The sequence below is a fragment of the Bos indicus genome, chromosome 5, assembly GCF_029378745.1.
Source record: "Bos indicus isolate NIAB-ARS_2022 breed Sahiwal x Tharparkar chromosome 5, NIAB-ARS_B.indTharparkar_mat_pri_1.0, whole genome shotgun sequence".
NCBI lineage: Eukaryota > Metazoa > Chordata > Mammalia > Artiodactyla > Bovidae > Bos > Bos indicus.
Window position 1 is genome coordinate 64,247,566 of NC_091764.1, and position 15,433 is coordinate 64,262,998.

Genomic DNA, 15,433 nt, shown 5'->3' on the forward strand with positions numbered 1-15,433 from the left:
GATTGTGTTCAGCTGATACAGTCTTTGTTTCCCAAGTAAAACTAAACATGGTTTCTGTATAGGCCAAAGAATGTTTTTAACCATTTTTTAAAAACACTATCTTTTTAAAAACTTTAGTAATCTGTAAGCACCCCCTACAAAAAAAAAGTATTTCAAAAATTCTGTGGTTGGTTTACTTCTCTACCTCTTGCCACTTTGATGGTAAGCTCTTTCATGGCTTATTTTTTCTTCTTTTTTCCCCAGTTTCTTATGTGGTGTCAGGTACATAGTGGGTGCTCAATAAATATTAAATAGTTCACCAGATGAATTTTCATGTCTGTTTCTACCTTGGGTACACCAGTGTTGACTCTGTTTGGCTAATGGATAGGCAACTCAAATTTGAATATCAACTCTGAAAATATCCTGTGATTTGATACTCAGACTATTTACAGTTTTCAAATCACATCATATATAGTCTTCCTCCCCTTCATGTCTTGGCACATGTCTTGGTCCTTTCTGGAAACTCCTTCACTTTTCTCCTACTTGAAAAACACTTCTTTTCTTTTTTTCTTTTAAATTTTTTTACTGATTTACAAACACTTCATTTTTGAGCCCATCTTCATGTTCCCAAAGCATGTTACATTCATACTCTAGTTAACTGGTATAAGTCTTTGCAGGTCAGAGTGTGCTACTCAACTGAGTCCCTAAATAGCAGAAATGTTTCCATTTACATCTGTATTCCCAACATATGACAAGTGCATGGCATGTAATACATAGCTTAGGCAGAGTTAGAGGAAAGGATATGTAGGTTTTAAAGTGGATTTTAATGTCTCTTGCACCTTCCCATCAAAATCAGTAGCAGATGTTCATAGAAAACAACTTGGCATGGCAATAAATGTTTTCATAATTCCAGTAGCAACATTTTCCAACTGCTTTCAGAAATGCAGTATTAAACAGAAAAAGGAAAGTGAATTTTTATTTCTATTTACAGACAGTTCAAATCTTTAACAGAAGAAAGTAAGTTATATCTAAATAAATATAATTTAATTGACTGAGAAAATAGGACACAAACTAATGCTACCTTTGTCCAGTGGCCTTCTAGATATTTTTGCTTGTGTATTCTCTAATTTTGTAAGACATTGTGCTTTTTGTGCTTTAAGTTGATAGCATCAGAATTTTTTTTGTCAAGGGTTTAGATAGTTACAAAGTTTCTAATTTCTAGATTATGTTTTATTTTTATCAGAACCTTGGAGTTTTTGCTTATTAATTGAAATAAGCTTGTTCTGTACACTCCTGTAATAACTATCTTGTTTCTTAATTGTAGTTCTGTGACAGATAAGGCATAGGATTTTGCCGTTAAGAACTAAAGCACAAGCCCCTTCAGAATTTCTTACCAAACTTCTTTTTGCTTTACTCTTAAGAGACTTTCAGGATTAATGTATTCTAGAACTGCATTTTCCCTTTTGGCATGCCTGCTAAGGTTTTGTATACCCAGAGAAATGCCCTATAATAAGACTGGGATTTGGTCAAGTGGGAGAAAATTGTGAAAAAGAGTTGGTTAGGAAAATTTGCAAGACACACACTTGTTCTCAGGCAAATCAATTTTAGGAAAGAACACACATGGCTTCCCTGGTGGCTCACTGGTAGAGTCTGCCTGCCAGTGCGGGAGACGGGGTTTCAATCACTGAACTGAAAAGATCCCCTGGAGAAGGAAATGGCAACCCACTCCAGTATTCTTGTCTGGGAAATCCCACGGACAGAGAAGCCTGACGGGGTCCATGGAGTTGCAAAAGAGTGGAACAGGACTTAGCATCTAAACAACCACCACACGCCATGAGTGATAGGCCTTTGGACCTCTTTCTGTGCGGTAGACCCTTAAACAATCCAGTGAAGCCTATGGACCTGTTCTCAGAGTAACATTTTCGAAGCTTGTCAGTTTCTTTTTACAAAAGCCTCTGGGATTCTGATTGGATTACATCGTGTCTATAGATTGATGGGGAAAATTGACAATATCTTAACAATATTGTACAAAGAACAATATTGTCTGTACAACTTTTTCCATTTAAGTCTTCAATTTTTCACAGAAAATTTTATTTTCATTATGCAAGTCTTTGTGTCTTTGTATCTTTTTTAAGTCCTTGTATCTTGTTAAATTTATCCATAAGTATTTTGTGTCCTTGAGATGCTATTTTTTCCATTTGCTGTATTTATTTGCATCAGTGTTTGCCTTTTAAGTTTTTTACTTTTTTTTTTAGTTCCTTAATTTTTTTAATTGAAGTAGGTTTGATTTACAATGTTCAGTTTCAAGCATACACCAAAGTGATTCTGTTATGCATACATACATACGTATATGTATTTTCTTTTCCAGGTCATTTTCGATTATAAATTACTACAAGATACTTTCTCATAGGCCTAGGCTCCCATGAAATCACTGCTTTTACCCTTGGTTCCAGTGCTTGTGAGATTTTTGTGTGCATCCTTTAAGAGTGAAGTCTGTGGAACTCCCATGGCTAAGCCCAGCTGGCCTTCAAGGCCAAATGTTCTGGGAGTTCCTCCTCCCAGTGTGCTAGAGCTCTGGGCTGGGGAGCCTGATGTGGGGCTCAGAACTCACTCCTGTGAGAGAACCTCTGTAATAAAATTTTTCTCTAGTTTGTGGGGAAATATCTTGTATCCTGGGGGAGTATGAGATTTGATTATATCGTGAGTCCACTCCTCTTACCTGTCTTGTGGTTCTGTCTTTATGTCCTTAGTTGTAGAGGATCTTTTCTGGTAGATTTCAGTCCTTTTCAGTGGATTGTTTTGATTTTGATGTGCTCAAGAGAGGAGATGAGCTTAGGTTCCTTCTATTCCACCATCTTGGCCATTCCTCCCTTCAAAATGGTAATTTTGAAATTTCCATGTTCAGTTGTCTGTTTCTAAAATATAAAAGTAGTCTTTTTAAAAAAGTATTTTCATATTCTGCCTTCATGCTAACTTACATATTAATTCCAGTAGCTGTTTTTGTGGATTACTTCTGACTTTCTGTGTATATGATCATGTTAATGAGAATAAAGAATTTTACTTCTTCTCTTCCTTCCTGTAGATATTCAGAGATACCATTTATCAGGTTGAGGAAGCTCCTTTCTGTTCTTAGTTTGCTGAGAGTTTTTAAACTGAATGAGTATTGACTTTTGTCAAAAAAATTTTTTCTGCCTTAACCTAGTTATTGTTGTTCAGTAGCTCAGTTGGGTCCGAATGTTTACAACCCCATGGACTACAGCTCGCCAGGCTTCTGTGCCTTCACTATCTCACCGAGTTTGTTCAAACTCATGTCCATTGAGTCGATGATGCCGTCCAACTATCTCATCCTTTGTTGCCCCCTTCTCCTGCCCTCAGTCTTTCCCAGCATCAGGGTCTTTTCCAGAGAGTCTGCTCTTCGCAAATGGTGGCTGAAGTACTGGAGCTTTCAGCTTTAGCTTCAATCCTTCCAATGAATATTAAGGGTTGATTTCCTTTAGGATTAACTGGTTTGATCTCCTTGCAGTCCAAGGGACTCTTAAGAGTCTTCTCCAGCACCACAGTTGGAAAGCATCAATTCTTTAGTGCTCAGCCTTCTTTATGGTCCACCTCTCACATCCACAAACGACTACTGGAAAACCATAATTTTGACTATATGGAGCTTTGTCGACATAGTGATGTCTCTGCTTTTTAATATGCTGTCTAGGTTTGTCATAACTTTTCTTCCAAGGATCGAATGTCTTTTAATTTCTTGGCTGCAGTCACCCCATACTCAGCAGTCAACCCATCGAAGCCTGGAGGTCTGTTTGTGGTAAGAGTTGTAGTTATGAAATGCATTTCTTTTACTGGGTTGGCCAGAAAGGTCGTTCGGGTTTTTTCGTAACATCTTACAGGAACTATAGGGTTATTTTGACTTTCTCTTCAGTTATGGTAGTTGTACCTTCCAAAGAATTTTTTCGTTTTATCCAAGTTGTTGAATTAATTGGCTGGCATAAGATTGTCCATAATATAATACCTGATTGATTCAGAATTTATAGAATCTGTAAGGGATTAGCATCTGCAGGATTTCCTCTATTTACAATACTGGTCATTTGTGTTTTTAAAAGTTTAATGTAGTTAGAGATTTATCTTAAAAAAAGTATGTGGCTTCATTGTTTTTCTTTTTCATTTCTCTTATTAAATTCAGTCTATTCCATTTAAGTCTATTCTTTATTTTCTTCTTTCTACTTTTAAAATTTATTTTGAGTTTAATTTTCTTCTTTTTTCTAACTTCCTAAGTTGGAAGCTTATGCCATTGATTTTGAAATTTTTTCCCCTAATATAAACATTTAAAGCTATGAATTTCCTACAAGGCATGCTTTGCCTACATACCACAGATTTCTCAATTTTGTTCATTTCCAGATACTTTAAATTTTTTTCTGTGATTTCTTTTTTAACCCTTGAATATTTAGAAGTGTTGTTTAATTTCCAGGTATTTGCATTTTTCTAGATATTTATCTATCACTGACTTCTAGCTTAATTTCATTGTCCTTGTTGAGCATATTTTATATTATTCCAGTAGTTGCACTCATTTTGAGACTTGTTTTATGGTCCAGCATATAGTCTATCTTAGTGAATATACCATGTACATATGAAAACAAAATTAATTCTGCTTTTGTTGAGTGGAGTGTTTTAGGTTACTTGATTTGTTTTTGTTAAGTCGCTAAGTCGTGTCCTGCTCTTTTGTGACCCCATGGACTATAGCCCACCAGGCTCCTGTGTCCATGGGATTTCCCAGGCAAGAATACTGTAATGGGTTGCCATTTTCTTTCTCCAAGGGATCTTCCCAACCCAGGGACTGAACCCACATCTCCAGTGTGCAGGACTTCTACGTCCTTACTGATTTTCTGTCTTTTTGGTCTTTCTGTCCATCAGCCATTAAGAACGGATCTATGAAGTCTCCAGATACACTTGAAGATTTGTCTGTTTCTTCCTTCAGTTCTATTAGTTTTTGCTGCATTTATTTTGAAGCTCTGTTAGTTCAGTATGTACACATTTAGGATTGTTATATCTTCTTGAGAATTGACAACTTTGTCACTGTAAAGTGTCCCTCTTTGTCTTGAAGCCTGTTCTGTCTGTTATTAATATAGCCACTCCAGCTTGATATATTTTCACATTTTTAAACTTAGTTGCAGCATGTGGGATCCAGTTCCCTGACCAGTGTAAGCCCAAGTCTTAACCAGTGAACCACCAGGGAAGTCCCCATTTTTAAACTTTTAAATCATCCTATAAAGTGGGTTTCTTGTAAACAGTGTATAATTGAGTCTTGCTTTTTTAATATAGTTTGATAGTCTCAGTCATTTAACAGGGCCTTAAATCATTTACATCTAATGTAGTTATTTATATGGTTGGATTTAACTCTATCTTGTTCAGTTCAGTTCAGTAGCTCAGTCGTGTCCGACTCTTTGTGAGCCCATGAACTGCAGCACACCAGGCCTCCCTGTCCATCACCAACTCCCGGAGTTTACCCAAACTCACGTCCATCGAGTCGGTGATGCCATCCAGCCATCTCATCCATTGTAATCCCCTTCTCCTCCTGCCCCCAATCCCTCCCAGCATCAGAATCTTTTCCAGTAAGTCAACTCTTCGCATCAGGTGGCCAAAGTACTGGAGTTTCAGCTTTAGCATCAGTCCTTCCAAAGAATACCCAGGACTTATCTCCTTTAGAATGGACTGGTTGGATCTCCTTGCAGTGCAAGAGACTCTCAAGACAACACCACAGTTCAAAAGCATCAATTCTTCGGTGTTCAGCTTTCTTCACAATCCATCTCCCACATCCATACATGATGACTGGGAAAACCATAGCCTTGACTAGACAGACCTTTGTTGCCAAAATAATGTCTCTGCTTTTGAATATGCTGTCTAGGTTGCTCGTAACTTTCCTTCCAAGGAGTAAGTGTCTTTTAATTTCATGGCTGCAATCACCATCTACAGTGATTTTGGAGCCCCAAAAAATAAAGTCTGACACTGTTTTCCCATCTATCTGCCATGAAGTAATGGGACCAGATGCCATGATCTTCGTTTTCTGAATGTTGAGCTTTAAGCCAACTTTTTCACTCTCCTCTTTCACTTTCATCAAGAGGCTTTTGAGTTCCTCTTCACTGTCTGCCGTAAGGGTGGTGTCATCTGCATATCTGAGGTTATTGATATTTCTCCCGGCAATCTTGATTCCAGCTTGGGCTTCATCCAGCCCAGCGTTTCTCATGGTGTACTCTGCATATAAGTTAAATAAGCAGGGTAACAATATACAGCCTTGATGTACTCCTTTTCCTATTTGGAACCAGTCTGTTGTTCCATGTCCAATTCTAACTGTTGCTTCCTGACCTGCATACAGGTTTCTCAAGAGGCAGGTCAGGTGGTCTGGTATTCCCATCTCTTTCAGAATTTTCCACAGTTTATCGTGGTCCACACAGTCAAAGGCTTTGGCATAGTCAATAAAGCAGAAATAGATGTTTTTCTGGAACTTTCTTGCTTTTTCCATGATCCAGCTGATGTTGGCAATTTGATCTCTGATTCCTCTGCCTTTTCTAAAACCAGCTTGAACATCTGGAAGTTCATGGTTCACGTCTATCTTGTTACTTACTTTCTGTTTTTCACATTTGTTCTTTGTTTTTTTTCCTTTTCCTATTTTTTAAAAAATTAACTCAGTTTACTTAAGGGTTCCATTTTATTTCCACTGTTGGCTGTTTAGGTTTGTCTCTTTATTATTTTAGATATTGCTCTAGGGTCTGTAATATGTCTTTAATGTGCCACAGTCTAACTTCAAATGATATTATACTACCTCACATATAAGAATATTTCAAAAATATACTTTCACTTCCCCTCTCTTATCCTTGGTTTGTCTTGTCATATTTTTACTTTTACATATAAGCGCAATACACTTTTGCCATTTTTTCTTTAAATGATTAGCTATCTTTTAGAGATAATGTAAGATTAGTTTTTTATATACCTGAATAATTTTTACTTTTAGAGTCCTCCATTCCTTTTGTAGATTCAGATTTCCAGCTGGTATAGTTTGGTATAACAGTAGAGCCTTTCAGGTTATGTATAGTTATTTTTACTGAGAAGAAAGATTCAGACCCTCTGTACCACTTCAAGTCTTAAAGGGTCTTATAATATGCACCATTATTATATGGTGCATATTGACGTTAGTGTCAAGTGTGACTGTGTCTTTTCCCTTATTAGTCTGTGACAGTTAAGGTTGAAGCACAGTTTGGCTCCTAGACTCAAGTATATTGGGTTCTCTGAAGGCAAAACTAACATATACCTTTGTCTCTATAGGATTGTTTTGCTTGTTGTTTGGGGTATATTAAACTTTCAAAATAAGTAATGAGTAAGTGCTTAAAAAGTAAGAAGCAATGATCACTGCTCTCCTATACTTCTATGTTTCTAGGTAACTATAACTACCCAGAACTGCAGCCATGGAGTCCATGCTAAATAAGTTGAAGAGTACTGTTACAAAAGTAACAGCTGACGTCACTAGTGCTGTGATGGGAAATCCTGTCACTAGAGAATTTGACGTTGGTCGACACATTGCCAGTGGTGGCAATGGGCTAGCTTGGAAGATTTTTAATGGCACAAAAAAGTCAACAAAGCAGGTAAGTTTTAATTTAGAGTTCAGCTGGAAAAAAAACACACATGCTAATAATGACCATACTGTGCATGTACGCATTTTTATTTTAAGAAATGCTGAAAGTAATCAGTTCTTTAGTTGTCGTTTCATTCATCTAAGGAAGTCATAGAAAAACAAGTGCTTTTAAACATGCCCTTGAATGTCCTAGTTACAAACACATTATTTGATGTATCAACTCATCTTGTGATTTAATTTTGTTTACTTAATAACAAACATATCAGTTGAGCAAATGAGTGTATTAGATATTTAGCAAAATGCTTTAGAATAAAAATTCCCATGTTCCTTTTATCTTTATCAATAAGTTATGACATACTACTCAGTTAAACTTGTCTAATGTTAGGTGCACTCTTTTTTTAAGCACTCTTACTTCCCTCTCTTCTTCTACAGTCTTCCAGAAAATAGACTTCTGTAATATTTTTTCATGTTTATTAACCTGATAGTTTTACCATCAAAGGGCGATACATTTGTGGGATATAATCAGTAGTATGTTTTGGGGTATATTGATTTAAAAGTTATTTGGAGACTGTTCTTTTGGTGAAGAGTAGTTTGAGTTGTATTTTTATTAATTTAAGAAACCAACAGATAGTTCTGAGAAACATGGAGGATTGTTAAAATTTACTAATCACTTTCTTTTGGAATTGCTGAAGAATTGGAAAATCTCCAGGTTTAAAACCGGTGTGGAAATACATTCTTTAAAAAGAAAAATTAGTTTCTAAAAGTACTTCACTTCCCTATATGTGAAACATATAGACTTTAAGACATGTGGGGTTTATTACACATATTTTCCAGTGAGTATCAAAATTGTATAATTGTGGGTATACATTATGACTTTTCCAAAATCAGATTATTCCCAAATAAGTATATTAAAGACTGAATTGGCTTTGGTTATCCTTTTATGAAGGAGGAATCTTGGTCCTGTGATGGATTTCTGGTATGTGGTTTGTACCTGACCTTAAATCTTGTTTTTATTCCCATTTGATTGGAAGTCCTTAAGTCCAAAGTTGATCTGTACCTTAGATATTGATTGGTCATTTTTGAACATTGTTTTCACTTTCACCAGCAGCTCATCCAAAAAATAATGGTTCCTTGAGTATTGACTACTTAGAAAGCTATGAATGAAATCATGAAGTTATGTAAATGACCAACCTCCAATGCCAGTACAAATTGCTTTTATAATCAGTTATATAAAAGAAAAGTGAAAGACTCCCACATTTACTAAATTTTGCGTTGTTTATTAAGAATGCAATTACATAATAGTGTCTTTGTCCTTAATCAAAAGTGTTCAGGGTATTTCTGTTTATATCATTCGTTCATATGCTGAAACCCTCTGTTACTATTGGTGCTTCTGTTGTTGCCATAGAATGTGAGAACCAGGCACAAATAATAGATGATTGCTTAGATAGTGCACGTTAATATAGCATTTCTCAGCAGCTGACTTTCAGAACTGAGTTCTCTTATGAAACTATACTGTACTCCTTTTTTTTTCTGACAAAATTATTGCTTTGAGGGAAAAAGTAGTTTGAGACTATATCATTGCTCTCTGTGGATATGATTTTGAATTTTCTTTCTTTGCCTCTTTCAAACCTCAGAGGTTAGAACTCTGAGTATCCTGTCTGGAATGCTGACTGGTTGCTTAAGGAAGAGCTGAGTGTCTAACCAGCTTGGCACTGAAGCCTCATTTGAATTTCTCCCTTAATTGAAAAATGTTAATTCTTTTTTCAGTAGCCTCATATTTATTAAAATGGAATCAGAGAAAACAGATAATCTAGAGCTGTACTTAATACAGTACTGGTAGCCATACAGTACGTATGGCTTTTTCAGTTAATTAAAATTAAGATTAAATTTAGTTTTTCTGTTGTTGCACTGATCACATTTCAAATGCTGCATAGCCACATGTGGCTAGTATTACCATATCGGACAATGCAGGTATAGAACTTTCTATCATCGCAGAAAGTTCTGTGCTGATTTTAGAGAAACTGGGAGAAAAATAATGGAAAAGGATACTCTCCTTTCTCCTTTACTTCCCTCTTAAGTGACATTGAGGCTGAAGGAATCTTGCCTACCCTCTCAGGTTTTTTACTTAGCATATAGTGTACTTGATTGTAGTTGCGTTTATAGCAGAATGAAAGTGAAGTGAAAGTGTTAGTCATTCAGTCGTGTCCAACTTTTGTGACTCCATGGACTGTAGTCTGCAAGGCTTTTCTGTCCATGGGATTCTCCAGGCAAGAATACTGGAGTGGGTAGCCATTGCCTTCTCTGGGGGATCTTCCTGACCCAGGGATTGAACCTGGATCTCCCACATTGCAGACAGATTCTTTACCATCTGAGCCCCCAGGGCAGCCCTTATAGCACAATATATTATCTTAAATTTGACTTCGAGGTAAACATTAGGTAAGATACTTTGGGCTAGGAGATTCTTATATCTGGTTTTAATAGTTAAAAATAGGAAAGTGTTTTCTCTTGTTACATGGCAGTGAAATAAATACTGCTGCTGCTAAGTTACTTCAGTCGTGTCCAACTCTGTGTGACCCCATGGACAGCAGCTACCAGGCTCCTCCGTCCATGGGATTTTCCAGGCAAGAGTACTGGAGTGGGGTGCCATTGCCTATGATATTCAAACTATTGCATTTAAAGTTTACATCTTGTTCTTTCCTCCATTTCACATTTTACTGTTTTTTACATGATTTTCAAAAAGTATCATAATTTCACTTGTATTAAAAAAAAACCCACAAAAAATACAGCAGTATTTCCAAGTAAAAAGAATCCTTATATTAGTATTTTCAGCGTTTGTATACATAGCCCTTTGAGGGATATCTATGTATTTTTTCCTAGGATTGGTTATTTCAAGTTCACATTCAGATCAGTCGCTCAGTCGTGTCCGATTCTTTGTAACCCCATGAATCGCAGCATGCCAGGCCTCCCTGTCCCATCACCAACTCCTGAAGTTCACTCAGACTCAACGTCCATCGAGTCAGTTATGCCATCCAGCCATCTCATCCTCTGTCGTCCCCTTCTCCTCTCCCAATCCCTCCCAGCATCAGAGTCTTTTCCAATGAGTCAACTCTTCCCATGAGGTGGCCAAAGTACTATAGTTTCAGCTTTAGCATCATTCCTTCCAAAGAAATCCCAGGGCTGATCTCCTTCAGAATGGACTGGTTGGATCTCCTTGCAGTCCAAGGGACTCTCAAGAGTCTTCTCCAACACCACAGTTCCAAAGCATCAATTCTTCGGCGCTCAGCCTTCTTCACGGTCCAACTCTCACATCCATATATGACCACAGGAAAAACCATAGCCTTGACTAGACGAACCTTTGTTGGCAAAGTAATGTCTCTGCTTTTACACATGCTATCTAGGTTGGTCGTAACTTGTCTTCCAAGGAGTAAGCGTCTTTTAATTTCATGGCTGCAGTCACCATCTGTAGTGATTTTGGAGCCCAGAAAAATAAAGTCTGACACTGTTTCCACTGTTTCCCCATCTATTTCCCATGAAGTGGTGGGACCAGATGCCATGATCTTCGTTTTCTGAATGTTGAGCTTTAAGTCAACTTTTTCACTCTCCTCTTTCACTTTCATCAGGAGGCTTTTGAGTTCCTCTTCACTGTCTGCCATAAGGGTGGTGTCATCTGCATATCTGAGGTTATTGATATTTCTCCCGGCAATCTTGATTCCAGCTTGGGCTTCTTCCAGTCCAGCGTTTCTCATGATGTACTCTGCATATAAGTTAAATAAACAGGGTGACAATATACAGCCTTGACGTACTCCTTTTCCTATTTGGAACCAGTCTGTTGTTCCATGTCCAATTCTAACTTGCTTCCTGACCTGCATACAGATTTCTTAAGAGGCAGGTCAGGTGGTCTGCTATTCCCATCTCTTTCAGAATTTTCCACAGTTTATTGTGATCCACACAGTCAAAGGCTTTGGCATAGTCAATAAAGCAGAAATAGATGTTTTTCCAAAACTCTTGCTTTTTCCATGATCCAGCAGATGTTGGCAATTTGATCTCTGGTTCCTCTGCCGTTTCTAAAACCAGCTTGAACATCAGGAAGTTCACGGTTCACATATTGCTGAAGCCTGGCTTGGAGAATTTTGAGCATTACTTTAGTAGAGTGTGAGATGAGTGCAATTGTGTGGTAGTTTGAGCATTCTTTGGCATTGCCTTTCTTTGGGATTGGAATGAACACTGACCTTTTCCAGTCCTGTGGCCACTGCTGAGTTTTCCAAATTTGCTGGCATATTGAGTGCAGCACTTTCACAGCATCATCTTTCAGGATTTGGAATAGCTCCACTGGAATTCTGTCGCCTCCACTAGCTTTGTTTATAGTGATGCTTTCTAAGGCCCACTTGACTTCACATTCCAGGATGTCTGGCTCTAGGTCAGTGATCACACCATCGTGATTATCTGGGTCGTGAAGATCTTTTTTGTACAGTTCTTCTGTGTATTCTTGCCATCTCTTCTTAATATCTTCTGCTTCTGTTAGATCCATACCATTTCTGTCCTTTATCGAGCCCATCTTTGCATGAAATGTTCCCTTGGTATCTGATTTTCTTGAAGAGATCCCTGGTCTTTCCCATTCTCTTGTTTTCCTCTATTTCTTTGCATTGATCTCTGAAGAAGGCTTTCTGATCTCTTCTTGCTATTCTTTGGAACTCTGCATTCAGATGTTTATATCTTTCCTTTTCTCCTTTGCTTTTCGCTTCTCTTCTTTTCACAGCTATTTGTAAGGCCTCCCCAAACAGCCATTTTGCTTTTTTTGCATTTCTTTTCCATGGGGATGGTCTTGATCCCTGTCTCCTGTACAGTGTCATGAACCTCATTCCATAGTTCATCAGGCACTCTGTCTATCAGATCTAGGCCCTTAAATCTATTTCTCACTTCCACTGTATAATCATAAGGGATTTGATTTAGGTCATACCTGAATGGTCTAGTGGTTTTCCCTACTTTCTTCAATTTAAGTCTGAATTTGGCAATAAGGAATTCATGGTCTGAGCCATAGTCAGCTCCTGGTCTTGTTTTTGCTGGCTGTATAGAGCTTCTCTATCTTTGGCTGCAAAGAATATAATCAATCTGATTTCGGTGTTGACCATCTGGTGATGTCCATGTGTAGAGTCTTCTCTTGTGTTGTCGGAAGAGGGTGTTTGTTATGACCAATGCATTTTCTTGGCAAAACTCTATTAGTCTTTGCCCTGCTTCATTCCGTATTCCAAGGCCAAATTTGCCTGTTACTCCAAGTGTTTCTTGACTTCCTACTTTTGCATTCCAGTCACCTATAATGAAAAGGACATCTTTTTTGGGTGTTAGTTCTAAAAGGTCTTGTAGGTCTTCATAGAACCGTTCAACTTCAGCTTCTTCAGTGTTACTGGTTGGGGCATAGACTTGGATTACTGTGTTGTTGAATGGTTTGCACTGGAAACGAACAGAGATCATTCTGTCATTTTTGAGATTGCATCCAAGTACTGCATTTCGGACTCTTTTGTCACATTAGTAGATGATTAATTAAAATTTTCAGATTACATACAACTTTAAAATTTTTAACTTAAATGTTTGAAACCCTCTGAGAAGAGTTGTTAGAACAGAACTTAAAAAACTGATGGAAAAAGAACATATTTATGAAGTCTGGAATATAGCAAGATAAGAAGACTTGGTAAATACAAAGTTTCTTGTGCCTGGTTACTTGTGCTTTCGTTGAACCTGATTGGACATCTGTATTATTATTCTGTCTTTATGCTTCCAAAAACCAATTTCTGCTGCTCTTTATTATTTTTGAAAGACATTCATTGAAGAAGTAGCTCATAGTGAATAATTTAGCCAAGTGAAATTAAGATTTCCTAAGAATCTTCATGGCAAGTGTATATTTTGTAGTAAAATAAAGTTCTTAGGCTAGTTTTGTATATAAAATGAGCCATTGAGATTTTTTAAAGTTATTATCTAGATAAACTTAACCAAATACAACATGTAAACATGTGGAAATGGATAGATCTTCAATTATAGTTCATTAGCACTTGAAGCTACTATTTAGTCATAAGTACTATTTAGTTTCCTTTTTGAGTGTTTATTTAAAGCAGCTCTTACTTCCTAACCATTAGTCTTTCTACAGTCTCTTTCTAGAGATGCTATAAAATAACTCTTGTAATGTCTAGTAGATAATTGCTGGGCTTAGAGTTTATTCTGCTATATTTCTCTTATAGCTTTGAAACTGACTTAGTCTTTTTACAGAGTAGCATATTTAGGATTATAATGGTTATATAAGCATAGACAGGATAGGAATTTTATACAGGTGATATGTGTTACCAGAGTGGGTAGTATAGTGAAGTAGTAGAAGCAAGACACAAACTAGAGATTAGGTGATAATCTCTTCTGTTGAAAAGTTTTGAGGTACAGGCTAAGTTTTCTTTTAGAAAATCAATATGAGGCTTAAACTTTAGTTAACTAGTCACTACTTTTGTTGACATTGGTTAATTTTAATTAACTATTTGGACCAAAGAAAATATTTTAAGATAGTTGATAATCTATTCTGATCTGAAATCTTTCATCTTTGACCTAAGACAATGAATGGATGCCTCAGAGAGTGTGTTGTTTCTTTTTCTTTGTGAACTGTAGTGTTCTTCCTTCAGAGAGGTGAATCCGTAGGAGCTCAGAAGTCACATCTTTTTTTAAAGACTTAAAATATCTTGAAAAAATAAACACATTTAAATTAGATGCATTTTAAAATGTGTTAGAACACTTACTAAAGTAAGATTGTATGCATGAATAGTGAGGTAGAAGCTTGAACTTATAGGTCATTTGTTTTTAGTTCAAAATAATATTACATAATGTTCTTAGCTCCTGTTTGTTCTGTGTCTCAAACTGATCGAAAGAGCTAATATTGTGTGTGTGTGTGTATGCCAGGCTAACTTATAAAGGCAGTATGTATGTGAGTGCTATTTAAAGCTCTCACTCAAATAGTTTCCTGGAGGCATATATCACATTTTGTTGTTGTTCAGTCACTAAGTTGTGTCTGACTCTTTTGAGACCCCGTGGACTGTTGCCCGCCAACATCCTCTATCCATGGGACTTCCCAGGCAAGAATACTGGAGTGGGTTGTCATTTCCTTCTCCAGAGGATCTTCGCAACCCAGGTATTAAACCCGTGTCTCTTGTGTCTCTTGCATTGGCAGGTGTATTCTTTACCACTGCACCAACTGGGAAGCCTGAATCTTATACCTTTAAAAATCTTTAAATTTAGTAATCGTGAAGAAACCAACTTTTTGATATCAAAAAAGTATTACAATGGTGCTAAAATTTGCATAGCATTACGCATTTGTAGATAACGCATAGCTCAAATTTTATTACTTTTATATATTCTTGATTAAAATTACACATTTCTTTTACTAGGAAGTGGCTGTTTTTGTCTTTGATAAAAAGCTGATTGACAAATATCAAAAATTTGAAAAAGATCAAATCATCGATTCTCTAAAACGAGGAGTCCAGCAGTTAACTCGACTACGACACCCTCGACTTCTTACTGTCCAGCATCCTTTAGAAGAATCCAGGTAAATTTTTATGAAAACTTACATTAGAGACTTCCTAAAAAAATAGTTTTAAAAAAATCCTTTATATTTGCATTCTATCTGTGCAACATACTTTCAGTGAAAAATTTTTATAAACTTTGAGAGTTGAGTTCTTATGGATTAATTCTTTAAAATTTACTTGCATGTGCTATGTATATATCTCTTTTTGAAGTATTAATAAGAATTTTCCCTACATTTGCCGTGAGTCTGTATGTGTTTATTCTATGCTCAAGACTACA

General features: G+C 36.7%; 1 protein-coding gene across 3 annotated transcripts in view; it reads left to right on the forward strand.

Moving 5' to 3' along the window:
- SCYL2 (SCY1 like pseudokinase 2) overlaps window positions 1-15,433 on the forward strand; it is a 57,225-nt gene that overhangs the window by 5,010 nt on the left and 36,782 nt on the right. For all 3 annotated transcript variants that reach the window (XM_070789593.1, XM_070789595.1, XM_070789594.1), the window contains exons 2-3: window positions 7,409-7,613; window positions 15,019-15,176. In XM_070789593.1, coding sequence (XP_070645694.1) covers window positions 7,437-7,613; window positions 15,019-15,176 — 335 coding nt within the window. In that variant the 5' untranslated portion in view covers window positions 7,409-7,436. The remainder of the gene's footprint in view (window positions 1-7,408; window positions 7,614-15,018; window positions 15,177-15,433) is intronic.